Source organism: Lycium barbarum, chromosome 9 (assembly GCF_019175385.1).
Source record: "Lycium barbarum isolate Lr01 chromosome 9, ASM1917538v2, whole genome shotgun sequence".
NCBI lineage: Eukaryota > Viridiplantae > Streptophyta > Magnoliopsida > Solanales > Solanaceae > Lycium > Lycium barbarum.
In genome coordinates, this window is record NC_083345.1 from 22,542,988 (window position 1) to 22,569,916 (window position 26,929).

A 26,929-nucleotide genomic window follows, 5' to 3' on the forward strand; every position below is an offset into this window, starting at 1 on the left:
ATGATCAGGGGAGGAACTGACGTTCCTATTGGGCCGGTTATCAAACGCACAAAAATTTCCATAACGAGGGAAAAGCGTATCCGGAACGATGACCCCGATGGCCCCATCACATTCAATGTCGAGGACATGGAAGGCATCGCCCAGCCGCATAATGACGCACTGGTAATATCTGTCCTTGTCAATAAGTTTAGAATTAAACGTGTGCTAATTGATCCAGGTAGCTCGGCTAATATCATCCGATGGAGAGTCATCGAACAGCTGGGACTACTAGATCAGATCGTGCCGACAATACGGGTCCTCAACGGATTCAACATGGTATGCGAAATGATGAAAGGTGAGATCACTTTACCGATCAGTATGGCAGGAACTACGCAGCAGACCAAATTTTATGTGATAGAGGGAGACATGGGATACAATGCATTGCTGGGCAGACCGTGGATTCACCTCGTAAGAGCGGTTCCCTCGACTATGCATCAGGTATTGAAATTCCCGACTCCAGAAGGTATCAAAACCGTTCGTGGTGAACAGCAGGCCGCAAAAGAAATGTTCGCGGTTGAAGAATCTGTTAAGGCTGAAAAGGCGCTAGATCGGAACGAAGGGAAGAATGCCAAATAGCAATCACAAATCCCGATCCCGGAATCTTCGGAAAATCGGAACGGAGACACACCAGATGAGGAGTTAGAATTCGGGGTGCCAAGAACATTCGTGGTGCCCGATGATTCTGATACCACTAAGTCCACGGTCGAAGAACTCGAGTAAGTCATATTGTTCGTCCATCTACCAGAGAAGAAGGTATACCTGGGCACGGGGTTAACGCCCGAGCTCAGGAATTTTTTTATTGAGTTCCTTAAAAATAACTCAGATTTCTTTGCTTTGTCCCATTTAGACATGACAGGTATTCCACCGGACGTGACGACACACAAGTTCAGCCTGGATCCAAGTTTCCCTCCGGTCAAACAAAAACGGAGGCCACAACTCGAGGTAAAACATGCATTCGTCAAGGACGAGGTAACCAAGCTCTTTAATATAGGGTCCATTCATGAGGTAAAATACCCAGATTGGTTAGCTAACGTTGTGGTAGTGCCTAAAATGGGGAATAAGTTCAGAATGTGCGTAGATTATAAAGATTTAAATAAAGCCTGCCCGAAGGATTCATTTCCTTTGCCCAGCATCGATCGCATGATCGACTCTACTGCGGGTCACGACACGCTGAGTTTCCTCGATGCCTACTCCGGGTACAACCAAATACAAATGGACCCGGAGGATCGAGAAAAAAATCTCGTTTATAACTAGGTCTGGCACATATTGTTATAATGTAATGCCCTTCGGCTTAAAAAATGTCGGTGCCACCTATCAGCATTTAGTCAACCGCATGTTCGAACACCAAATAGGGAAATCCATGGAAGTTTATATTGATGACATGGTCGTTAAGTCCCTGCGAGCAGAGGACCACTTGAAATATTTGCAGGAAACTTTCAGCATATTAAGAAAGTACAACATGAAGCTAAACCTGAAAAAATGTGCCTTCGAAGTCGGATCGGGCAAGTTTCTCGGATTTATGGTATCAAATCGGGGGATCGAAATCAACCCGGATAAGATAAAGGCAATTGAAGATATCACTGTGATCAATGACATCAAAGGGATGCAAAGGTTGACAGGACGGATAGCTGCCCTAAGCCGATTCATCTCCAGATCCTCGGACAAGAGTCATCGATTTTTCTCGTTGCTAAAGAAAAAGACTGACTTTGCATGGACTCCCGAATGTCAGATGGCTTTAGCAGAACTCAAAAGCTACTTATCAAACCCGCCTCTACTCCACACGCCAAAAGCGAACGAGCAGTTGTAGCTGTACTTGGCGGTGCCCGAGTTAGCGGTGAGCGGCGTCCTGGTTCGAGAGGAGAAAGGTACGCAATACCCGGTTTACTATGTAAGTAGAACCCTCGGTGACGCCTAAACCAGGTACCCACATTTGGAAGAACTTGCTTTGGCTCTATTGAGTGCATCTAGAAAATTAAAACCTTACTTTCAGTGTCATCCCATATGTGTCGTAACGTCGTACCCCCTAAGGAATGTCATGCATAAACCTGAACTCTCAGGCCGTCTAGCAAAGTGGGATGTGGAGATTAGCGGGTATGATATTGAATACAAACCCCGAACTGCGATCAAATCCCAAATATTGGCGGATTTCGTGGCCGATTTTGCACCGGCCATGATTCCTGTGGTCGATAAGGAAATGCTTCTTACCTCGGGGACTAATATTGGAGTCTGGACCCATTACACAGACGGTGCGTCTAACGTAAAAGGGTCTGGGTTAGGGATCGTTCTCAAACCTCCCTCGGGTGACGTAATAAGACAGTCAATTAGATCGACTAGTTTAACTAACAACGAAGCCGAGTATGAGGCTATGATTGCAGGTTTAGAGCTGGCTAAAAGCTTGGGAGCAGAGGTCGTAGAGGCCAAATGCGATTCTCTCCTGGTGGTCAACCAAGCGAACGGAACCTTCGAGGTCAAGGATGACCGAATGCGAAGATACCAGGAGAAACTTCAGGTTGTCCTTCGCCGGTTCAAGGAATGGACGTTGGAACACATTCCTCGGTCGAATCGGATGGGTTCAACTCCGGAGCTGTAGTGCAATTGACGAAATCAGTCATAGAGACCGGACATGCCGAAATAAACACGACCAACCTCACCTGAGACTGGAGGAACAAATACATAGATTATCTTCAAATAGGAAAATTTCCATCCGATGCTAAGGAATCAAGAGCCCTTCGAACCAAGGCAGCTTGATTTTGTTTGGTTGATGGCCAGTTATACCGACGATCGTTCCACGGCTCCTTGGCAAGATGCTTAGGACCAGGGGAAGCCGACTATGTTCTAAGGGAAATTCACGAGGGGACTTGCGGTAACCATTCGGGAGTTGATTCATTGGTGCGCAAGCTGATCCGACCCTATTGGAACGAGTTGGGGGAAGACGCCAAAACCTTCATTCGAAAATGCAGCGAATGCCAAAAACACGCCCCATCAATATATCAACCCGGGGAAGAACTCCATCCGGTCCTTTCCCATGGCCATTCATGAAATGGGGTATGGACATAGTAGGACCTCTGCCATGGGCCCCAGGTAAGGCACAATTTATTTTGATTATGACTGATTATTTCTCTAAATGGGTTGAAGCACAGGCACTCGAGAAAGTCAGAGAAAAAGAGGTCATCGATTTCATTTATGACCATATAATCTGTCGGTTCGGGGTACCCGCGAAGATTGCGTGTGATAACGGGAAGCAGTTCATAGGCAACAAGGTCAGCAAGTTTTTCGAAGAATACAAGATCAAAAAGATCTTATCCACCCCGTATCACCCGAGCGCGAATGGACAGGCTGAATCTACCAATAAAACTATACTAAAGAATTTAAAAAAAAGGTTGGCCGACTCCAAACACCGATGGAAGAAAGTTTTGCCCGTGGTTTTATGGGTTTATTGCACAACGGTAAGATCAAGTACCGGGGAGACTCCGTTTTCCCTCATATACGGAGCCGAGGCCCTAATACCCGTCGAAGTTGGTGAACCAAGCTTGAGATTACGGTATGCTACTGAGGACTCGAACCATGAAGCAATGTCTGCTAGTCTGAATCTCGCGGATGAAAGGAGGGAAGCTGCTCATATCCGAATAGCCGCACAAAAATAAAGGATGCAAATATATTATAACCGGAGGACCAACCTCAGGAACTTTCAGATTGGGGACTTGGTACTGAGGAAGGTCACACTTCATACAAAGAACCCTCACGAAGGGAAGCTAGCCCCGAATTGGGAAGGACCATATCGAGTAACTAGAATAACCGAGAAAGGCTTTTATCAGCTCGAGAACGAAGAGGGACAGCAGTACAACTGGAATGTAGCACACTTAAAACGATATTGCTGTTAAAGGTACGAATAACTTCTCTTTGTTTACCTTCTCTCTCGATCTGACCACGCAGGGATACAGTCCGAGGGACACCGGAGCAGCGCAATGGAAACTGGAAAGCTATAAACTTAAGACTGAAAGCACGCACTCTTTTTCCCTTCGACCGTTTTGTCCCGAAGTGGGTTTTCGGCAAGGTTTTTAACGAGGCAGCATTGAACAGCGTGCTACGCGAATAGAGGATACCTACCAGAGATCGGAGACTGGGGACTACATATATAGGGCTAATAGTACCCGAGCCCTCATACCTCGAACTCGAATACTAGGGGACTATTATACCATGAGTTAAGTGATAACTATGTAAAGCCAAGGCCTGAACGATAGGATCAGATATAAGGACCAAACGATCAATTGAATAGTGTCCACTTAGTTTGTTCTTGCCGCGGCAGCAATTGCGAATGCATCTCTGGCTGGTTTTTCAATCTTACTTCAATCAAAAGGATCCAATGTTGCCAAATACCGAAAGGCTATGGCCTAAACGGTCAAAAAGTAGGGTATAGAAAACGTACACAAATGCTAAAAAGCTATGGCGTAAACAGTTAAAGACTACGGTCTAAAAAACATGTGTAAGCTCAAAAGCTACGACCCAAACGGTTAAAGACCACGATCTAAAAATACAAAAATATCGTGATCGGGTCTGTCTTGCAAATTATAAATAAAGCAATGACTGAAGTCAACACGGACTAAAACCTGATCACAAGCTGTTACCACTTGAATTTTATCCTAGCCGAAACAATATGGCAAATTAAAATGATGGCATAAATCGAATAAACATTGAACCGAAGAATACTTTGCAAAGGGCAACAAAAGGCGATGAATGAGATCGAATACAAATTTTTCTTTTCATTCATACATACATATAAGTAGATTTATAAAGGCTCGGACTAGTGGCCTCAAAACAAAAGGTAAAAACAAAAGAAGGGACGCAAGGCCCCGAACCTAATCTTTACCCGACCCTTCGGCCTCTTCACCGACTGACTCGAGGTCGATATCCGAATCCTCAGGGTCGAAAGCATCCTTTGCTTCCGCTTCAAGCTTCTTGAATTCCTCGATCAGATCTGATAAGTCCACTCCAGTGGCTTGAACTTCTTCGAGGTTTTCCTTTGGGATAAGCACCGCTCGTACTCGGCTCGAAGATTACTGGTCTTTTCGGCAGCAGTCACATCGACCTTATACTGCTCTAACATATCATCAAAACCTGAGATCTGGTCAAGAGCCTTTCCATGTTCAACTTGCAGATCAGTGCTGACCCGATTCAATCGATCCCGTTCAGCTTCGGCCGCAGCAAGTGATGAGCTAAGGCCGTTCATTTGTTCCACCGACGCCCGAAGCTTCTCCCTGAGAACATCACGTTCGACCACAACGCCGATGGTCGTTTCTTGGAGAAAATTAAGCTCAGGCTTGATCCCATCCAGCTCTGCCCGAAGTTGGTCGATCTGGCTAACATAAACCCGGGCCTGAGAAGTAATGGCATTAGCATCGGCTGTTAAAGATTTATTGAAAACTTCGCGCCCTTACCTTCTCTGCCAACTGATCACGCTCCCGCTTAGCCTCGGCAGCCTCGTTTCGGGCCGCTGTTAAGTCAGACTTCAGGATAAAAAGGTCAGGGAGAGACGAGATGTATTGCAATTTCTGCTCGTACAGATCCATGAGCTCGTCCACCTCCTGACTTTTGCTTTTAAGCTCCTCCTTGAGCCGACCCACTTCATACCTGAGCCGGTGAAAGCTGGTATGATGAAGCACGGAGACCTATAAGAGAAAGATGAACGATTGTAAAATGAGACATGAAGTTAAAACTAAATGAAAAGAGCATAAGAACAAAAATTGCCTGGTTCAATGCCTGCTGGGCCTCGTTGAAAAGGAACGATTCGCTGACTTCATCCATTTTTCGACGGTCTTTCTGGGACACTAGAGGGTATAAATAGCTAGCCACCCGATCAGCCCCGATAACATGTTCATGTCGGCCGACACCTTGAAAGTTATTAGCCTCTTCCGATTCAGGTCGGTACTAGGGGCAAGAAATAATTTCTCCAACCTAGGGCCAGAATTAACCTCGAAACGATCGGCCATGGGGATGGACAAATGCTCAAAACCCGACATACCCGGAGCGGGTATTTCATAACCCTCATGACCGACTGGCCTTTCCTCGGTCATCTTGCCTTTGGCTTTTTCAACATCGGCGGGAATATCCACCAATGGTGGCGGAGAATCCTATATGCAAATTATTGTTTCAGATGCGGCCACAGCTTGTATCGGAAGGACGGAACCAATACCGTACAAAGACGGAATGTTAGGTACCTTTGGGCCTGATACCGAGGAAGCTGCCTTCGATCCAGCGGCTGGGTCTGGCAGTTTTTCAATACTTCGAGTAGGAGTGTGCTTGGATGCCCCGACCTTCGACCCGATGCTCCCTGCGTCCGTCGGCCTCGAGATGACCCTCGATCTAGCCGGGATTTGACTTGAGCTTTCCACCAATCGTTGAGTGATTGCAACAGAACTGGTCAGATCATGCTCGAGGAGCTCATCAATAAGACGATGCCCACCCAACATCTGATCATCATCATCAGAATGGTCCAATAGTTGACCAACAACCTCAGCGTCCAAAGCACGGGCCGAGACATCTTCCTATGAGGTCTCTCGGATAACGATCCTCGATCTTTTCTTGGCCTAGGAAGAAGCTCGAGAAGATTCGGAGGATTTTCTTTTCCTCCTTTCAATTTGATCTCCCTGATCAGGAGCTTTGGTATCTTGCTCGTCAGCTGAGGCCTCGGCAGTTTCCTGGCCCCGAATTCTGGTGGCCATTGATAAACCTGTGAAGCAAAAAGAAGAACACTCCTTACCTATCTAACGTGGCGTATTACGTAGATAAGAAGGGACGACGCTCTAAGGGAAGGACTTACCGTGGGTTCCGGCCTCCCAACGGGACCGGAACAAACGTCTCCAGGTACGATCGACATAAGTAAGTTGGGAACAGATTTTCGATCCACTGGTCAAGGTTAGGAACCGCACCGAGGGTTCGGGTAAGCGTTGTATACACACGAGCAAATAAAAGGTTCAGTATAGGTGCAGGCACATGGTGGTATCGTACCAACATAAAGTTACTTACGATTTGGGTTCCATCTCTCGGGAAACAGCAATTTGTCAGCGGGAATCAGATCCGTTGTCCTGACTCGGAAAAACCTGCCCTGCCAGCCTCGGTCTCTATCTTTGTCCAGACCAGAGAAGGGCGCTTTTCTGGCTCGTTTTGAGAGTTTAATCATTCCCCCTCTGAAGACACGGGGGCTATATAGCCGGAGTAGATGGTGCACCGTGAATGGAATGTTTACGTTTGAAGTAAAATAACGGAGGAGCACAACGATCCTCCAAAATGACTGGTGAATTTGGCCGAGGGTAATCTCGTACCGTTTGCAGAAATCGACCACCACAGGATTGCGTGTGCTGAATGTGAAAGGGTCGGTATAAACACTTAAATACCCTTCCACGTAGGTTGTTATGGCTTCGTCCTGGTAAGGGATAACGACCTCCTTACCTTTCCACCCGCAATCTTCTTTGACCTACTCGAGTTTATTCGGGAGTATCGTGCACAAATAGGCCGATATTTCGGCACCTCGATCCCCCTGTTGAGAAGGTTTCTCGACCTTGAAGTCCCGGATGGTCGAACAGTCTTGAGGAATAAAGTCAGTCAGTAGTGGCTCTGGTTTAGGAGCTGAAGAGGTCTCACCAGCTTTAGCCTTTGAAGATTTACTCATCATTTCAGAATTATGAAGATAAGAAGGTTTTGAATGAAGGTTTGAAGATTGAGTAGGAGACTGATATGAAGCTATGAAGGTTTGAAGATATAAAGATCAACGTATCCAAGGCACACGAAGATAAAATTCCCTTTGGTAAAAGTCGAAAAGTGAAAAATAAAAGGGAAAACTTGCTTTTATAGAGTGGGACCGAGACGGTTTGCCTTCCGCAATCGTCTTCAGAGCCAACAGGGCCTCGACACGTGTTGATGTCAGACGGATGTGACGGATGTGACCTTGATCCTATCTAATCATGGGAAGCGTACGCGAGAAGGAACCGGGACGTCCACTCAAAAGACAGATCGTGCTTAAACGGGTCGACCTTCCGAAGAGACCTAGATTGGGACCTCGTACGAACACCTCTATGATCGAGTAAAGCTTCTGAATAGGTCGCAAAGGATGTGGTTTCGAACCAGTCATGGCCGAGTTTAATAATAAGATGTTCGACTATGGCGGCCGCTAGCAAAACATTTCGGATTTTTACGGATTATGGAGTAAGTGATTATTGATCGAATATAGCAAGAGCATATCCATTGTTATCGAATTCAAATTCTGTAGCTAAACAATAAAATTCATTGTTAAATTCAATTTATTTTTTTCAAATTCCTCACATTAGTAAATTTATTTTTCAAATTCACAAAATTCTTAAGTATATAGATTTGATAAATAAGAAATATATTTGTGGTGAAAGAAATTAGAAATAAAGCAAATTCGATTATAGAATAACGTTAAATGTCAATTTGGTAAAATGCAAATTTAAAGTAAAAAGGATGAAATAGTACAAACTTAAATATATTAAATGAATTGTCATTATTTTTTTTTGTTACACTTATTCTAACAGATAAACACTCTCAATATTTTTTTATAAATTAAGTCATTTCACTACTAAATAAACATGACACAAAGATAAACGCTAAAATTCATCGCTAATTCTATCACTGCAAGAAAATATAGAAATGACAACAAAAAATTTAATATTTAGCAACAACTTAATTTTATTGTTGGCAAATGAACTTTTTTGTTGCCAAAGAATTTAATTTTATTGCCATAGTATTGATTATTGTTGCAAAAAGTACTTTTGGCAACAACAAAAAAAGTTGTTACACGCTGTTGCAATAACAGGCGGCTGGAAAAAGTCTATGCAAAAAAAAAATTGTTGCCTAAAGTACTTTTTGCAACAATAATCAATCTATGGCAACAAAAAAAAATTTGTTGCCATTTTTTTTTTTCTTGTAGTGTATTTAGCTACCGGTTAGTACTGAATTATAAAAAAACAATTTAGCTACGAGCAATTTAGCAACTGATTAATTGATGAAGTTCGTAGCTAAGTCCAATTTTCTTTTCCTATAGTGTTTGTTGTGGTACGCATTTTAGTCACGCGCTTTGCGCGTACACTAAACTAGTAATATAGATAGATATAGATCTGTATATACGCACACATGAAAAAGTTAGTGCCACATTTCTTTATTTTTCATATTTATTGTTTATATGATAGTATTATTTATATTAGTAAGGGTTAATTCAAGTTAACAAGATGTTAGTCATGTGTTTGTGATGATTTACCAGAGTTTACTGGTCTTAGAAAATTAAAAAAAGAAAAAAAAAAAACGTGAAGAACAAATAGGGGGTTTTACGATGCATCTGGAAAATGAGATTTATCCATTAATTGCATACCCGAAGCTGATGGGAAAAAAGAAAACTTGTTGTTTTCCCCAAAAAGAGGGAATGAGGTTCAAAGCCTGTTGAAGGAAAAAAATCTATTACCGCCAATGAAAATTGTGGGACAGGTGAACGACGGCGGCATTTCGAAGAAAGCATGTTGGACTTAATTTTTTATTTTCTTTTTATCCCTAAAATTTTTAATCATTATTTTGGACTCAAAATGCCGCGTGTACGCAATTAATTCGCCACTTTGCCACATCATTGGCGAGTGTTTTACACTCTCTGTGTTTTTTAGCTGATTGTCATAAAAGTGTCTAATAGGTACTCATTTTGAGTGGTGTAGGTGTTCAATAGGTATAAGCTTGGGTTGAGTTGTTGTAATCTGTGGACAACTTTAGGGGTTGCCGGATGACTTAAGCCTACTTTCATTCTTTCGAGTCACCGGGGCATGTCTCGATTGACTATTTCATTCCTTCTCATAGAGGTTCCATAAATAGTAGTATTCTTTTGTATATGCAATCTATGGTTACTCATATGACATGCATGAATGAACATTTTTATCCTTAAGTTTTATTTATATGGTTACTCATTTTTTAAATGATTATGCTTTGAAAAGGCTTCCGCAAACTTATTTGGATATATCATATATGGATGGAAATTTCCATATGGGTTTGGTTTGTTAGGGTGAGGTGTATGTCAAGCGATGATCACGTGGATATAGATCGTCGTATTTATTTCGTTTTGAAAGAGAATTATTTGACGCAAATTTGAATTAATTAGATCTATATATTTCACATAATGGAATCTTAAACCGACAACAAAAGTAGAATAGTTCATTTCCCAAACTTCAAAATTTACATTGTTCACAAGCTTTTATTTATTTTCACCTAATTTATAGCACTAACATATGTCATTCTCTATCTATCCAGTACCCTAATATTTGAAAACAATCAACATGCCAATTGATCTTTGAAAGTAGAGATCTCCTCAAATATTGGTAGTCTTCTTGACCTTGGAGGGGCCCATTCATTTATAAGTTGTTCAAGCCCATTCATGAAATCATCATCCAAGTTTAGGCCCGGAAGATTTTGCAAGTATGGTGGTGGTTGCCTCGAGTCCAATTCCAACAACAATTCCTCCACACGGTTCCTTGTCTTTGTATCTTCAGAACCTGTATAATTACCTCCCCAAACATTATCAAGAATATTACGGGCCTCATCATACCGGCCTTGCTTGATTAGGCAATGGGCCAGATTACAGGCCTTGTTACTGTCTGCATCGATCATTTGGGCTTTCTTGTACACAACTTCCGCCGCCATAAAGTTCCCTTTTTGCGTATAGGCCCAGCCCAAATTTCCCTATAACAATAGTATAGTTTAAAATAAGAAATCAAAATGCAGCACTATGTTCAGTATATCCAATATTCTAATATTAGCGAACGTAGTAAAAGGTGTAACAATTACCAGGACTCTGGCTGTCTCTTGCCTGACGGAAACTTGAAACTTCTTTCCATGAGAGCGAGCAGTTTTTGTAGGTTTACCATTGAAGACTTGACCTTGGTATATCTGTCTCAACTTTTGTTTCAACAGTGCTATTTGTTCATCTACTTTTCCACATTTCTACATACATGTAAAATATATTACAATTAGTCCATATGATAGTTGTAGTACGTAACGTGCTTAGGTAATTCCTAGAACATCATATATATATATATATATATATATATATATATATATATATATATATGAGCAAAAACCAGTGCTGCGCACCAATTGTTACATGAACCCTTTTTTTTCTAATATAATCAATTGTCTTCTTTAGTATTACCTAGTCATCAACTTTGCACATATATAATACTACGTATCCATGTTAAATATTACTATGATGTGACAATTTAAGTGAAATAGTGATAGGGGATTGGTAGAAGCACACGTTGTGTACCTTCCAAATTTGCACCCTGTTAGTGAAATGCTCTGTCTCCATATATGTGTACAAGACGATGCCCTCATAGGCTCATATCCTTTTCCTATGTAATTTCCTTTTTTTGTTTTTAACTCCAATATCCTAAACTCTAGCCGCACTTGTAGCTTTCTCTATACCTTAATTCAACTGTCCTACTCTTAGCTTTAGAGGCGAAGCCAAGTGGAAATTTTCTTTGCGGAAAATTACACTGTATATATAAATTTAAATTTATTTTTATGTATATATAATAGATGTTGAATTCCCTTGACTGGTTCGTGTGTTTACTTTTTTCATATTTTGAACCCTTTTAGTTAAAATCCCTGACTCTATCACTATTTAACTTGAAATAATATTTTGGATTCTTATCGAGTAATCTCACTAAGAAAGGAACTCAACTAAAAGGTTCTTCGTTCCCAAAACTCAAATAATGGTTTTCCCCTTGCAAAATGATGGACAAAAAACAATGAATGTATAGTAGTAATTGGTATACCTTGAAAAGATCAAGGAGGACATTATCAAGGGATTCTTGAGCCTGTTTGGAACAGAGGCATCTGAAAGAATTGATGGCTTCAATAGCCTCTTCACTTCTATTGAGCTGCTTCATTACCACAGCCATATCTTTAAGTGCACTATCCACTCTATCTCCTCCATTTATGGCCTTCCAAAACCACACTATTGCTCCTTCTGGATCCTTCTCAACTAGCTGAAATATAATGCCCAAAAGGATATATATACCTCAGTTTTAATTACTACTTACAACTTATTATTTTCTTTTTAGAAAAAGAATAACGTATTAAGGAAATGGAAAGAGAAGATAAAAAATAAAAAAAAATAAAAAAAAATGACACGTAAAAGAAGAAAAGCAAGACCATTGCTCTCACTCACAGGTTTCACGTATTAAGCCATGCACACAAGTTGATAAAAACGAAAGATTTAATTTACATATAATGATTGTTTAACACCTTTTTTTTTTTTACTCTCTCAATGTAAATTTAAGTTACTAAATTTATAAATCATGAACCGTGGTTACCTACAGTAAGCTACTTAACAGTATAAAAGTTTAATTTCACCTGTTATATAGAAATTAAACTCTAATAAGAAACAGTTTTCTGCTTCAAACTTGCAAATGAAAAGGTCAGCTGCAATTGAACTTAAGCTTCCATTTTACACTTAGTGACAAGTTTTTATAGTCACACAAATGTTATGACATGTCTAAAATCACACAATTCAAAATTTGTATACCCTATGAATCATATGACACTTGTTTAAGGTCACAACTTTTAAAAGATCTTTTTTATTAAAAAAAATAAAATTGTATCCTGTCAAAATATGCAATATTAATTGATATGGAGCGAGAAATATTTTTCTCAATTGGTCGAACTAAAATCCATCTTCGCTTGGCTAAATGTGCTTATAATTTGCAGCTATTTATTTACATAGCTTAATCTAGCCAGGTATTTAATTAGGAAGGAAACAATAGAGGGGGAAAAGTGACAAGATTAATATAATATCAAAACAGTTGACAATTCTCTTGTTGAACGGTTGCTTTTTGAGCATATTTCAAGGAACGAAATTAGTACCTTTGAATTCATAATTAGTTCCTCCCAAACAGAAAAGATTTCATGCTAATTAATATAGTTGCCTAACAATTGATCTATCCTAGTGTATATTCACACTACAACAAAATATGCTTTTAGCTGCAATTAATTTGCGGCAATAACTTAATTGCCCCTAATTATATTTTAGAATCAATTATTACTGGCAATACCAAACTTTAGCCCTGACAATAAATGCCACTAAAGGCTTTAGCGACCTTGGATCTAATGACATTAACCAATTGCTGGTAAATGTTTTTGGGGCAATAACTATTGCCGCTAAAAGAAAAAGATATTGCCACTAAAAACCTCTTTTGGTGTAGTGGCACTAGACTAGCTAGGACCAACCTAGGTTTTAATACATCAAAGCTAAGCAAAAATAGTTGATTTAATGACACTTAGATCGATCTAACTAGCTAGTTTAATTTTCAGAAACAAATCCAAGATCTAGAATCGGTGAATTCATAATAAGTGATTTAATTAACTATAAACTATACATTTTGTAACACCGTTCCAAATAATTTAACAGACCCTAATTCATGGATCTGCCTTGTCTAGTTTAAAGAAGATTTATATACAAGTAAGTAATCAAGCAAATATTAATAATTACCAGCAAAAAAGATTAACATACAAGTAATAATCAAGCAAACATTAATTACCAGCAAACTTTTGCCATTCTTTTTGGTGATGGTATTACCATGACTAGTTTATAAAACAAAGCGAACTCTCTGAGCGGAAATTAATGGTTAATTTCCAAGCAAGAAACTTGTTTATATATGTGTTTCTTAAAAGATTATTGGTTTTCCACACATAACAGTAATGACATGAAGAGAATAAATTGGAAAATAAAGGAATTGAAGCAAAAGGAAAAAAGTGAATTACCTGAGCATGCTTGGCCCTAACATAAGGTCCATCACCTGAAGGGACCTTATGAGCAACATGAAAAAGCTCCTTCTCTTTATTCTTCATCATGTCCATCTTTAATTTCTCTCTTTCTATATGCAAATCTTTCTTAATTTCTCAGCTTTTATTTGTATGGAGAGTATAAAGTTGTTAGTATCATAAGATGAATATATTGAATTTGAAGAGAAGATTCAGAACACATGAAGAGAGAGAGAGAGAGAAATGCAGTTGTACAATATATATATATATATATGTGTGTATGTTGTATATACATATGAATATGACCCAAAGTGCAACTAGTGATGCATCATAGGAGGAAACTGAGGTTGAACCTGGACGAATATCCGTCTCTATTACTAGCAGCTAATTTTTTCTTTACTATTCTTTTTGGTACAGATGTCCCACCTGCTACTTCCACATTTCTTATCTTCTCTTCCCACTAAAAAAACTCAAATAATTAGTTGACAACCTCATCGCTAAATTGCCATGTAGTTAACAAATTTTTTTTGTTAATCCATCGCTAAATAAAATTAGCAACGCATTTTGTTGTTTAGTTAAAAAAATTGACCGTTGCTAATTGTTGAAGTTTTAGTAGTGGTCCCCTGGGCTTCTTCCTTCAATTTATTGTATAGGTTTAATAGATGAAGAGTTTAACTAATATCTACTGATGGTTAAAAAAAAATTACACTATGAAATCACATTTGTCTATTATAGCAAATAACTCTTATTTTCAAATTATAAATTTCACTTTTTATGAAGCAGCTATTATGTTAGAAGATGCTTTAGTTTTTACAAAACATTTTTTAGATCAATAGTTTTGTTTCCAGAAAACATGAATCATGGTGTTTGGATTTGGTTAGACAAAATCGGTTGCATTTTTTCTCGAAAAAAGTGATATTAAGATTGGTTTTTTCAAACGTTATGGATACTCTGAACTCTGCAGTATCTTTCAACACTTCATATAGTATAGGTAAAAATTACGTAAACAGATTTGTTAGATACTAATATACGAATACAATAATCTGGTTGGAGAAAACAATAGAAAAATTACATCGCCCCAAAAAATATTTTGGAACCAAATTGTAGTTGAAAGAGGGATTTTTACATTATACAACAATCCACCAAAGCTTACAACAAAAAATAATCTTTTATGTTTAAAATTTTTATTCATAATTACTGTATAATCAATATGTAGACTTATTATATATCTATTATACATTAAATATACATCAATGACAAGTAGAAACTATTATGATTAGACGGATGAGTTTTCTTTAGGACGTTAAGATCCATTACAAAGGAAAGAAAATAAAAATGTGACAGGGACGGCCCATGAGGGGCTCGCATGTTTGCCATCTAAAACAGTAGAACAAATTGTCCTCCACTTGTTTCTAGAAAAAAAATGAAAGTCTTGAAGCACTTATTTGTCTTGGGCTATATATATATTCAGCATTAGGTAAAGGATTACTTTTTGAGGATCGAGGTCATGAACAGATCGTTTGAATATACAGATTTTGATTGGGCAGGACCACCCTCTGATAGATATTCTACAACTTAATATTGTAATTTGGTGTCCTGGAAGAGTAACAAAACAAAATGTGGTTGGTCGATCTAGTGCAGTAGCAAAATATCAGTCTTGGGAAATTGACATTTTCAATCAATTATATACCTACCCAGGCAATCAGCCAATCACATGTATAATGTATTCATAATATACATGTATTTTTATTCAATTACTTTATAATTTATTAATACAGGTTTAAAAGAATAAACATTTTGAGTTACCTTGATCCTAAATCCTGATTATGTCGACCCCAGTTTAGAGTTCCTTTTCAACGATCTGTTAGATTTATTCCAATCAGAGGCTTTTTCTTTTCGGCTTATTCCAAAGTGCGTGTAAGGGTATCCTATTGAAAATTCAAGGTCTATGAAGTAAGCGATCGCGATGGTGTTCTTATCAAAATAACCTGGGAATCATTTATGAAATTGTAGTAGCATTCAATTAATACTTCCAAAACTCATTCTGTTGGTCATTTTTGAGCAATTTAATATTATAAATATTAGATTAAAGTGACTCATTTTGGAGTATCAATTTGCTGCACTTTTCCATTCACGTTGGTTGTCATTTAAGAGGTTGAAAGTGGCTATTATTTTCCTTGTAACTCCTGTAACCTCTAACTCATTATTTACCCACATTCATCCTCTTCATGTCTTGTAACTCATATCATAATTTTTTCATTATTTACCTACATTATTACCCCACTCTCCCACTTCTCTTCCAATTTAATTCAAGGATGAATTTCTTCACCTATAAATAGTTAGTCCTCCTTACCTTGTGGTGTGTAGAAAAATATGGGAGAGTTCTTGGAAAAGTAAGAAAAAAGATTTTTATTTAGTTGAAGGAAAGTGTTTTTTTGGTGGAGCTTTGGACTTAACATTTTGTCCAGACTTTGTTGAGTTATACAACGTTGTCGGGTTGTTGTATCCTGGAGGGGACAAGTCAAGTGTATTACTACTGGACCGGTGAAGATTATACCGCAGTGGGCTTGAATCTCCTTAAAGAGAGTGAGACATCCGCGCCTCAGCCTGAATATTTATTTATTTATTTTTGTTCATTTTTATTTCAACTGTAATTTATTGTAATATGTGGTATTTTCACCAATAATTTTAAGGAGATTCATCTTTGTTACAGTTTGAAAAATTGAGGATATCAAGATAGGAGATGTCAACATTATTCCGCTTCGACGTCGCTAGATCTCTTTAAGAGATGGAAGGGTAAAGTACTTTTTTTTTCTAATTCCTCAACTCAAGCGGAGGAAAGGTAAACAACTTTTTACCTTATATTTTGATGAATAAAGTGATACTACTTTTCAAGAGTATAATTGTTATTTAAATTCTTAAAGTAGTGACAGCTAAAGAAGTGAGCAAAATATTTATCATGAAAAGTAATTTCTGCATCTTTAAAAATGTTTTATAAAGTGTGGCAAGTGCATGTATTAATCTTGAAAATACACATGTTATTTTTGCATCAATGGTTTATCTTTTGTTGATCTTTGGCTCTAATGGTGTTGTTAAATTAAACTAAAAATATGTGTAGCAGCCATTTTGATGTGAGAAATTTGAGTGAGGCAAATTTCATTCATGGAATGAAAAATAATAAAAAAAAGCATGTGATAAAAAATTTCATAACCAGTCACATAATGTTGAGAAAATTGTGAAGTACAATTTATTACATGTGGAGCAATTTCTTTTGATTAAGTGTTTATTTATTTCCAATTCAAAGTGATAAATCAAAAAAGGAGTATGCTAGCCTAAATATGAGATATGTGACTGATTGCACTTGGCCTGATATTGTGTATGCAGTAGAAGTACTTAGCAGGTACAAGCAAACCAGGTATATTTACTTAGTAAAAAAATTCGTGGCTTGTTTTATATTAAAAAAATACATCCTACTGTACTCAAAGTTTTTTGTGATGTAGATGAGAAATCTTGGTGCTATGTGTTAGAAATAACAAAAAATAATCATAGCTGACTATAACATGGAGGAAAAACTAATTGTCTTAGCTTTAGCTAGTGAAATAATGAATTGGTTTAGAGATTTATTATAGCAAATACTTTATTTGTGAAACCAATTCCTCCAATTTTGATTTATTGTGAAAGCAATACTATTGGTAGAGTATAAAACCATTATTATGACGGTAAATCCAAGCCTAAAAGGAGAAATACAATATTGTGAGATAATTTGTGAAAAGTGATATATCAAAAATATTGTGATAATCTTGCAGATTTTGTAGACAAAGGCCTTTGCAAGAGAAAGAGTTTGTAGCACATGAAGGGGGATGAGATTGAAGCTCATAAATTCATGAGTCATATATGAGGAAACCCAACCCGAGGACTAGAAATCCTATAATCAGGTTCAATGGGAAAAACAAATTATGTGATAACTTGTTGTGAAAAAAGCACTATTTTATTTATTCCCTCCCTATGGTGTGAGCGCATGTATTCTGTAACGGTTTGTGGAGGTTGAGTCTATGAACTCTTAATGAGATTCTGTAGCTCATATTGGTGGGGTGTTAAAATTACAGGAGCACCCTTGACAAATTTCACTTATGTGAGTGTGGAAGTAGGCCGCTTCCTATGAAGATTGGGCTTGTTCTCAAACACACTAATGAAAACCGGGATAGCACAAGGCCGTAATGTGCTGGCTATTAAAGCCTATGTGAATACCTTGATTATTATGTGTAAGCAGTGATACTATATTTCCCTAAGCAGTCATAGACTCATAGTTCAATGCAGAGCACACTATTGACTCTGGAATAGAGATTTTTGTTTTACTAAGTGGAAGTTCAATGTAGAGCACACTTTCATTATGCATAATAGTCTCCTTTCAACTAAGTTGGTGATAACTCTCTTATTTTAACATTAAAATGAGTGGGGGATTGTTGGTCATTTTTGAACATTTTAATATTACTAGTCTCTATGAATATGCCGCGGATGTTATTCCCTGTCAATCATAATAAATGTTAGGTAATGTTATTTGAAATTATATACTGTATTATTTAATTTATAAGTACAAAACACTATTTGATTGAATCCACATAATACTTCTCATTAATATTGTTTTTTTGTATATACCCTTTGTATTTTTACCTACGTGGAAAAATATATTTAGAAAAAAGAAGGGCAGTCCGGTGCACAAACATGCCGCTTTAGCAAGGTCCGGGAATATGTTAGGACTAAAATAATCCAACTTAATTGAAAAATAATAGTAATAATTTAGAAGAAAAATGCAACCCGACATTCAATAGAGAAGAAAGTACCGGAATCCTTTACTACTTACTCTGAGACGTAATTTGGTGTTTTGCATTGATATGCTCGTCTAGCATGTATTTGCGCTCATCCCATAAATAGTACTTACATTCCTTTAACTATGATACTTAATAAGACTTCTAATCTATATATATTATAAAGCTAGGCATAGAAGAGGTGATGTGGCACCCTCTATGACCAGCAGTGGTATATATCTATTTTATCAAATTTTTAGAATTTTTTTCCCTCAATTAAATACAATTTTCTATTACTATTACAATTAAAAATTAAGGTATTAATTGCAGCATAATAAATACGGAAAGGAAAAGGTGCCGTTTCAGAAAAGAAAAAAAAAAGTTAGTTACATTACATCTCCATAAACAGGGAAAGAGACTTGTAAATCCAAAACTTATGGCATTTTATGTAACATAAGACGTTATAATTTCTTTTTAGAAGATAGAATTATGATGTACTTATTGCAAATTTTATTATGAAACAATCAATTGATCTATATAATACATACAGAACTCGATAAGGCAAAGGTATGACTAGAACTCGAGAAGCAGAGCCTTATGAAGCTGCTGCAATTGTTTTTTGAAGCTATATTTTTCGGCTTTGAAGTAAGAAATAACATGAAGACGTCGGCTTTCAAGTGCTTTATGTTTTCTCTTCTCCATCTGTAATTCATACTATTTTTCTTTTGAGCTATTGGTATTTATCTGGTTCGATTACAGGTAGGATGGGAAGAGATAAAAAAGGTAGATTGTGATGATAAGAAGTTATAACCATTCTTACATCTTTTAGAGTTTGTTCGGTGAAAGAGTAGTTACACCCATTGTTTGCAAATTCTGGCTAAGCAAAGAAATAAAGGAGATAGTCAATTGAACTCTTTTTGAAGCTACATGTTTTTTTTTCTCTTCAAATCTTTCAGGATTTGAAGCCGGGTTGGGCAGATATAAAAGTGAAGAAACATTTGGTAAAATTGAATTTCGAACCTATGTCATGCAGCTACAATCACAATAGAATAACCAAAGAATAATACTATATTTTTTTAATCCATTTTACAGGTGTAGATACAATTAGTCAAGAGAGTGAAGATGGGAAACAAGGGATTGAAGATCAAGGTAATGAAAAATAAATGATAGTAGACCCTATGGTGAAATTGAAGGTCCAGACCCTTATAATACTTATACTTTTTATGCGGAGTACCCATTTTGCAGCAACAATTTTGTTGCCTCGGTGACATCTTACATCTCCATAAATATTCTTTTATTCTTTTCCTTTTAAAAGTTTTAATTGAGAGGTGAGCATCATTCTTTTTTTAAATTTCGTTACTGGGTGCTTTTTGTAATTTTTCTTTTTAAATGTGATCTTCTCATCCATTTTGAAAGTATGCCAATGAAAAAATGTAGTTCTATTTAGTTCTACATTTAATAGAAATATTTATATTTGTGATTTAACAAATTCTATGATAAATAATTATCATATGCATATACATGAAAATCTTCACCTATTTTATCTTTACTAAATTCATACCAATTTCAGTTGCAAATTTATTAATGTCGTTTATAACCGCGCGAAGCGCGAATTACTTCACTAGTCATACAAATAACTTCAATACAATTAACTTCAATATGAGCCAGTTAGGTATCCAGAATACAATTATCTCTTTTGAAGAACTACTTTAATTATTCAAGAGACGTGATTAGGATTTCAATTGAATTTGAAGTCCTAATATATTACAAAAAAGATTAATATTACAATATTATCCTATATGAAATTATCTTTTAGATAAAATTTCAACTTAAAAGGGTATAAAAGTCGTTCAACATATGAAGGATATTCTGGCCAATTAACATTTATATTCATGCTTTTAAAATAATATAGATAAATCATATATCATATATATATATATAAAAGCAGGCAAAGGGCCCGCTGACGTGACACTCTCTATAGCAAGAATCCTATTTATTTATTTTCTCCTTTTTTTGGGGATTTTTTTGCCATATTTTGTTGGTTTAACTTATTACATAAACACAAATAAAATTCTTTTATGGAAAGCACATTAAACCCACCGTTTCGGACAACAACGGAAACGCACCGTTTCTGGAGAAAAGAATAAGGCACCGTTTACTTTCTTGCAGAGACCTAAATCATTTTAACTGAACCTTCTAAGTATTACCTTAACATTCAAAACCTCTCTGTAACTGATAACTGTTGTAATTAGCCATTATTATATACAGCTAGAATATCTCCTAGAATATTATGTACAGCTAGAATATCTCCTAGAATAAGGTAATTATATCATTGATAGCCTAGGTAATTACGGCCTAGCTTTTGTATATATTGATTATTGTACATTATGATTAATCAAGGGAATTGATTTCCTACATGGTATCAGACTAAGGTTTAATTCTCCAACCAACCTAGCAGCCACCACCCTTCTCATTCTTTCGTGCACCTTCTCCCTCCCTTATTCTTCCTCTCTTCTTCTTCGAAGCCATCATGTCTGACACAGGCGCAAAGTTTCACTCTACCCTCTCCATAACCAATGTCAAAACTCTCGTTCCCTTCACATTGGACATTGAAAATGGTCCATATCATTCATGGGTGGCGTTGCTTAAGGTGCAAGCCCGAGTGCACAACCTAATGCATCACATTATCCCTCCTACGGAGGCCACGACTAAGGCCAAAATTGATGTCTTACGGGTAGCTGATCCGGAACTCTATGATCGTCTTGATGCGGCAGTCCTACAGCGGATATATGGTACGATCTCTCCTGAATTACTTCAAGCCATATTGGTGAAAGATGACACCGCGACGAAAGCTTAGCAAAGGTGGGAGGCCATCTTTCAAGATAACAAGGGTTCTAGGGAAACCCATCTCGAAGAGGAACTTGCTGCCGTCTCTCTCGAAAAATTTTCAAGTGCGGATGCCTATTGCAATCACGTGAAAACCTTGGCGGACAGGCTAGTTGATGTAGATGCTCCGATGGCAAATAGTCACCTTGTCTTGCGGCTCATTAGTGGTCTTCCAGAGGCCTATTCTGATATGGTGGATTTTGTCCAAAATCAAGACTCATTACCACCATTTGAAAGCGTTCGATCCCGAATAAAAACTCTAAAAAACCACCTCTCCAAAGAAGCCGCCGGGAACGCTGCTTTTATTGCCTCTACTGGCGGTGCCTAACCAGGTAATATGGACCATGCTAACTCCAATCATCAGCATAATTATTCTTCAAATTCTAATCATGGCGGAAATAATAATACCAAGAATAAGAAGAAAAATAAATATGGGAAGAACAATGGGCAAAAACCGCAACACTGGCCGCGGTGGGGGTGGCCAGAATAGTGGCCGCGGCACCAACCGGTAGCAAACTGGCGGTAACAACCAGTGGTAGCCACGTCACGTCCTCGTCCCACAGCCATATCTATACCCCCTGTATGGACAGTGGCCGCAACAATAGGTTGCCCCACTATGCCCATAACCGACTGCTCCAATGCAACAGCAACGTCCAGCAATGCAGCCTGGTATTCTTGGGCCCAAACCGCAACAGGCTTACGTAACCTCTGTAGCCCAGCCCCATATTGGCTACACTCCAACGGATATTGAGGCGGCAATGCATACACTTTCTATCGCTCCCCCGGATGGAAATTGGTATATGGATACCGGTGCAACATTACATATGACCTCGGACCAAGGTACACTCTCATCTTATTTTAATTCGAGCAATAGTAATCATCGCATTGTTGTTGGTAATGAGCATATAATTCCAATTCATGGTTACGGGAACACTACTCTCTCACCTCCAAACCCCCCCTCTCACCTTAAATAATGTGTTGCATGCACCCAAGCTCATTAAAAACCTTATCTCTGTCCAAAAATTTACCATTGACAACTGGGTTTCTGTTGAATTTGACCCGTTTGGTTTTTGTGTGAAGGATTTCCAGACGGGGAACAGACTAATGAGATGTAACAGTAGCGGGGAACTCTATCCACTCTCCACCGCCATCCAGGCCTCACCTTCAAAATCTCATTCCGTCTTCACTGCTTTGTCTCCTGATTTATGGCATCGTCGTTTAGGGCATCCGGGAGCCAATACTTTACGCTCTCTTCATAGCAAGCATTTTATTGAATGTATTAAGAACAAACAATTATTTTGTTTATCTTGTCCTTTGGGAAAACAAATTAGATTACCTTTTTATGAATCGATGTCATTCACCGCTTTTCCGTTTGATATAATTCATAGTGATATTTGGACGTCGCCCGTAGCTAGCTCTAATGGGTACTATGTGCTATTTATTGATGATTTTAGTAAATTTTTGTGGACTTTTCCCATCTCTAAAAAGTCTCAAGTTTACTCTCTTTTCACCACATTCCATGCTCTTGTCAAAACTCAATTTGAAAGGCCCATTAAAAATTTACAATGTGACAATGGGAAAGAATTTGATAACGGGCCACTTCACCTATTTGCTCAAAAACATGGGATGCAATTCTGACTCTTTTTCCCTCACACATCTCCGCAAAATGGAAAAGCCGAACGTCACATCCGATCCATAAATAATATAATTCGGACCCTGCTTAGTCATGCCTCGATGCCCCCCTCATTTTGGCATCATGCACTTTCTATGGCCACATATCTTTTGAACATTCTCCCAACTAAAGTTCTCGGATCCTCTTCCCCTACTCAACTCCTCTACCAAAAAGATCCTACCTATTCTCATCTTCGGGTTTTTGGGTGTCTATGTTTTCCTTTGTTTCCATCTACCACCATTCATAAGTTACAAGCACGGTCCACCCCTTGTGTCTTTCTTGGGTACCCTTCCGATCATAGGGGATATAAATGTTATGACATGTCAAGCCGGAAAATTTTCGTTGCCCGTCATGTGGTATTTGATAAGCACACATTCCCATTCTAAAAAATTCATACTCCTGACTCTCACATGTATGAATTTCTGGACCATAATGTTAATCCATACATCACTTATCATATGCAACGAAATTCTGGCAATACATCTCCCAACATTCTAAATTCCCTAAATGACACAAGCCAGGCCACGTCTTCAGGAGGACTACCTCCAACCGCGGCCAATCCCCATTCCCAGCAGCAGACTAGCCCGCAGCGGGTCAGTCCTCCTGCTACTCTTGGACGGATGAGTTCGGGCCCGGCTCCGTCACCTCTGGCCCAATCCCCCCAGCAGCTCCACCGCATGACAACTCGATCCCGTAATGGCATTTTCAAACCCAATTTGAAATATTCCTCCAACCTTAACACCGAGACCACTACCTCTATCTCTCCATTACCCAAAAATCCCGTAAGTGCTCTCCGTGACTTGAATTGGAAGAATGCCATGATGGATGAATTTAATGCTCTAATTGAAAATAAGACATGGGAGTTAGTTCCTCAGCCTGCTAATGTTAATGTGATTTGGTCAATGTGGATTTTTCGTCATAAAAAGAAATCTGATGGTTCTTTTGAGAGGCATAAAGCCCGTCTTGTAGGTGATGACAGGTCTCAACAGAAGGGTGTTGACTGTGAGGAGACTTTTAGTCCGGTGGTCAAGCCGGCATCTATTCGCACTGTGCTAAGTATTGCATTGTCTTATTCTTGGCCCATACACCAACTTGATGTCAAGAATGCTTTTCTTCATGGCAATCTCTCTGACACTGTGTATATGGATCAACCATTGGGTTTTCGGGACCCCAATTTTCCTGATCATGTCTGCCTATTGAAGAAGTCTCTCTATGGCCTGAAACAAGCCCCTCGGGCTTGGTACCAGCGGTTTGCCGACTTTGTCGCCACCATTGGCTTCTCACACAGCAAGTTTGATCACTCATTATTCATTTATCGCAGGGGTTCTGATATTGCATATATACTGCTTTATGTTGACGACATCATTCTTACGGCCTCTTCAGACAATCTCCGTAGGTCTATTATGGCATTTTTGAGTGCCGAGTTTGCTATGAAAGATCTTGGTCCACTGAGTTATTTCTTGGGTATTGCTGTTACTGGTAATTAGGGCTGGGCATAAATACCGAAAACCGAAAAACTGAACCGAACCGAACCGAACCGAAACTTCAACAAACCGACCGAACCGAACTAGTTTGGTTCGGTGTTTGGTGTCCACCGTCAAAAAACCGAAACCGAAATAGCCGAACCGAAGTTTGATAAAACCGAATGCGCACCGAAATTTAATACATTACCCAAAAAAATTAAAATAGTCCAGGCCCATTAAGTTTAAAGCCAGAAAAAACCTAATTGTAACAAGTCCTCTTTTGCATTTGTATCCCTAATTTTCCACTTCAGTTAAGAAAATCAAATATCCTTAACAAAGGAAGGTAACTAGGATGTGTCTTTAGGATTAATGTATGTCCTTTATGTGTTTTCTTAATTATTCTTACGGTATGTATATAACACCTAGTAATCCTATATCATGATTATAGTTTTCTATTCTTGTGTATCCTGTTTGTTTGATTTTGATTTCAATTTATCAGTTTTATGTTTTATTGCTTTTAAGAATACGAATTAGTGTCAATGGAATCACTTCTAATATCATATCAAAAAAACCGAATTGAAAAAATCGAAACCGAAACCGAAAGAACCGAACCGAACTAGTTTGGTTCGGTATTCGGTGTTCACCTTTAAAAAACCGAACCCGAACACCCACCCCTACTCGTAATGCAGATGGCTTATTTTTATCACAGAAACAGTATGCCGAAGAAATCCTGAAACGAGCAGGTATGTCACATTGTAGCCCGTCTCCTACACCTGTTGATACGAAGCCAAAGCTAAGTGCTTCGAAAGATGCACCATTTGATGATCCGACTAAGTATCGTCAGCTTGCTGGGGCCTTGCAGTACCTTACATTCACCAGACCAGATATCTCATATGCCGTCCAACAGGTGTGTCTCCACATGCATGACCCTCGTATTGAACATATGGTTGCTCTTAAGCATATTCTGCGCTACATTCAGGGTTCTATTGACTTTGGTCTGCATCTCTACAAGTCTACTGTCAACAGCTTAGTCTCCTATACAGATGCAGATTGGGGTGGTTGCCCGGACACTAGGCGCTCTACCTCTGGTTATTGTGTTTTTTTCGGTGACAATTTGATTTCTTGGTCTTCCAAACGTCAGCCCACACTCTCTCATTCTAGTGCCGAGGCCGAATACAGGGGAGTTGCTAATGTTGTCTCCGAATCTTGCTGGATCAGAAATTTACTTCTTGAGCTACATTGCCCAATTCAACAGGCGAGACTTGTTTATTGTGACAATGTGAGTGCGATATACTTATCAGGTAACCCGGTACAACATCAGCGCACTAAACACATTGAGATGGACATACACTTTGTTCGCGAAAAAGTTGCCCGTGGCGAAGTTCGTGTCCTTCATGTTCCGTCCCGATATCAGATTGCAGACATTTTTACAAAAGGGCTTCCGCGCGTACTTTTTGATGACTTTCGAGACAGTCTAAGCGTTCATCAACCTCCTGCTTCGACTGCGGGGGTGTGATAACTGTTGTAATTAGCCATTATTATATACCGCTAGAATATCTCCTAGAATCTAGAATATCTCCTAGAATAAGGTAATTATATCACTGATAGCCTAGGTAATTACGGCCTAGCTTTTGTATATATTGATTACTGTACATTATGATTAATCAAGGGAATTGATTTCCTACAGTAACTATGTTCTTCTTCTTCTTCGGCCATATTGCTAAAAAAATGGCTACTCTTCTGCTTCGTTGACCATATTGCTAAAAGAATATGTTGTTCTTCGTCGACCATATTGCTGCAAATTTGAAGAGACAATTGCTTTATGTCTGGGAACATCTTTCTACACAAAACCATATTCGGTTGAAACAACATTGTAAAACCATATCGGTCATGTTTGATTTTTAGATATATTTTTAACGTAACTTTTATTTCGCACCAATATGATTGTTTTGAAGTTACAAGATGTGAGAGATAAGCGTACGTAAGGCCTTCAGAATTGTCTCTGTTATTCCAGGTATTGAAACAACTAGAATTTCGTTTAGTTTTTCACTAAGCAATATTACTTTGTTTTTATTTTTGAGTTTTTTTAGTAGGTTATTACTATGAAAGTACTAATCTAATACTCCCTCCGAATAAAAAAGAGTGTCCACTTGTTCATTTGCACACCCCTTAACAACATACTAACTCTTACAAAAAAAAAAAGTTAATTTGACTAAACTGCCCCTAATTAAATAGGCATTGGAATTTGATCACATAGC

The 26,929-nt window shown here is 38.3% G+C and overlaps 2 protein-coding genes across 2 annotated transcripts; one reads left to right on the plus strand and one right to left on the minus strand.

Moving 5' to 3' along the window:
• On the plus strand, positions 1–615 carry LOC132611762 (uncharacterized). The gene has a single exon (XM_060326139.1). The coding sequence runs from the start codon at positions 1–3 to the stop codon at positions 613–615; it is 615 nt and encodes a 204-aa protein (XP_060182122.1).
• Positions 616–10,212: 9,597 nt separating this feature from the next.
• Positions 10,213–14,080, minus strand: LOC132610599 (protein SULFUR DEFICIENCY-INDUCED 1). Its single transcript, XM_060324915.1, has 4 exons — positions 13,846–14,080; positions 11,859–12,071; positions 10,870–11,025; positions 10,213–10,764 (listed from the first exon to the last, which is right to left on the minus strand). The coding sequence occupies exons 1-4, from the start codon at positions 13,939–13,941 to the stop codon at positions 10,357–10,359; spliced, it is 873 nt and encodes a 290-aa protein (XP_060180898.1). The 5' UTR covers positions 13,942–14,080; the 3' UTR covers positions 10,213–10,356.
• Between the last annotated feature and the right edge of the window lie 12,849 nt (positions 14,081–26,929).

Excerpts from the sequence above, each read along its gene's own strand:
- LOC132611762 (XM_060326139.1), top strand. The coding sequence starts at position 1 with ATGATCAGGGGAGGAACTGACGTTCCTATTGGGCCGGTTATCAAACGC.
- LOC132610599 (XM_060324915.1), bottom strand. The coding sequence starts at position 13,941 with ATGGACATGATGAAGAATAAAGAGAAGGAGCTTTTTCATGTTGCTCAT. Across the intron at positions 12,072-13,845 it reads TTAGGGCCAAGCATGCTCAG|CTAGTTGAGAAGGATCCAGA; the intron begins GTAATTCACTTT and ends ATTATATTTCAG. Across the intron at positions 11,026-11,858 it reads TCCTCCTTGATCTTTTCAAG|AAATGTGGAAAAGTAGATGA; the intron begins GTATACCAATTA and ends ACATGTATGTAG.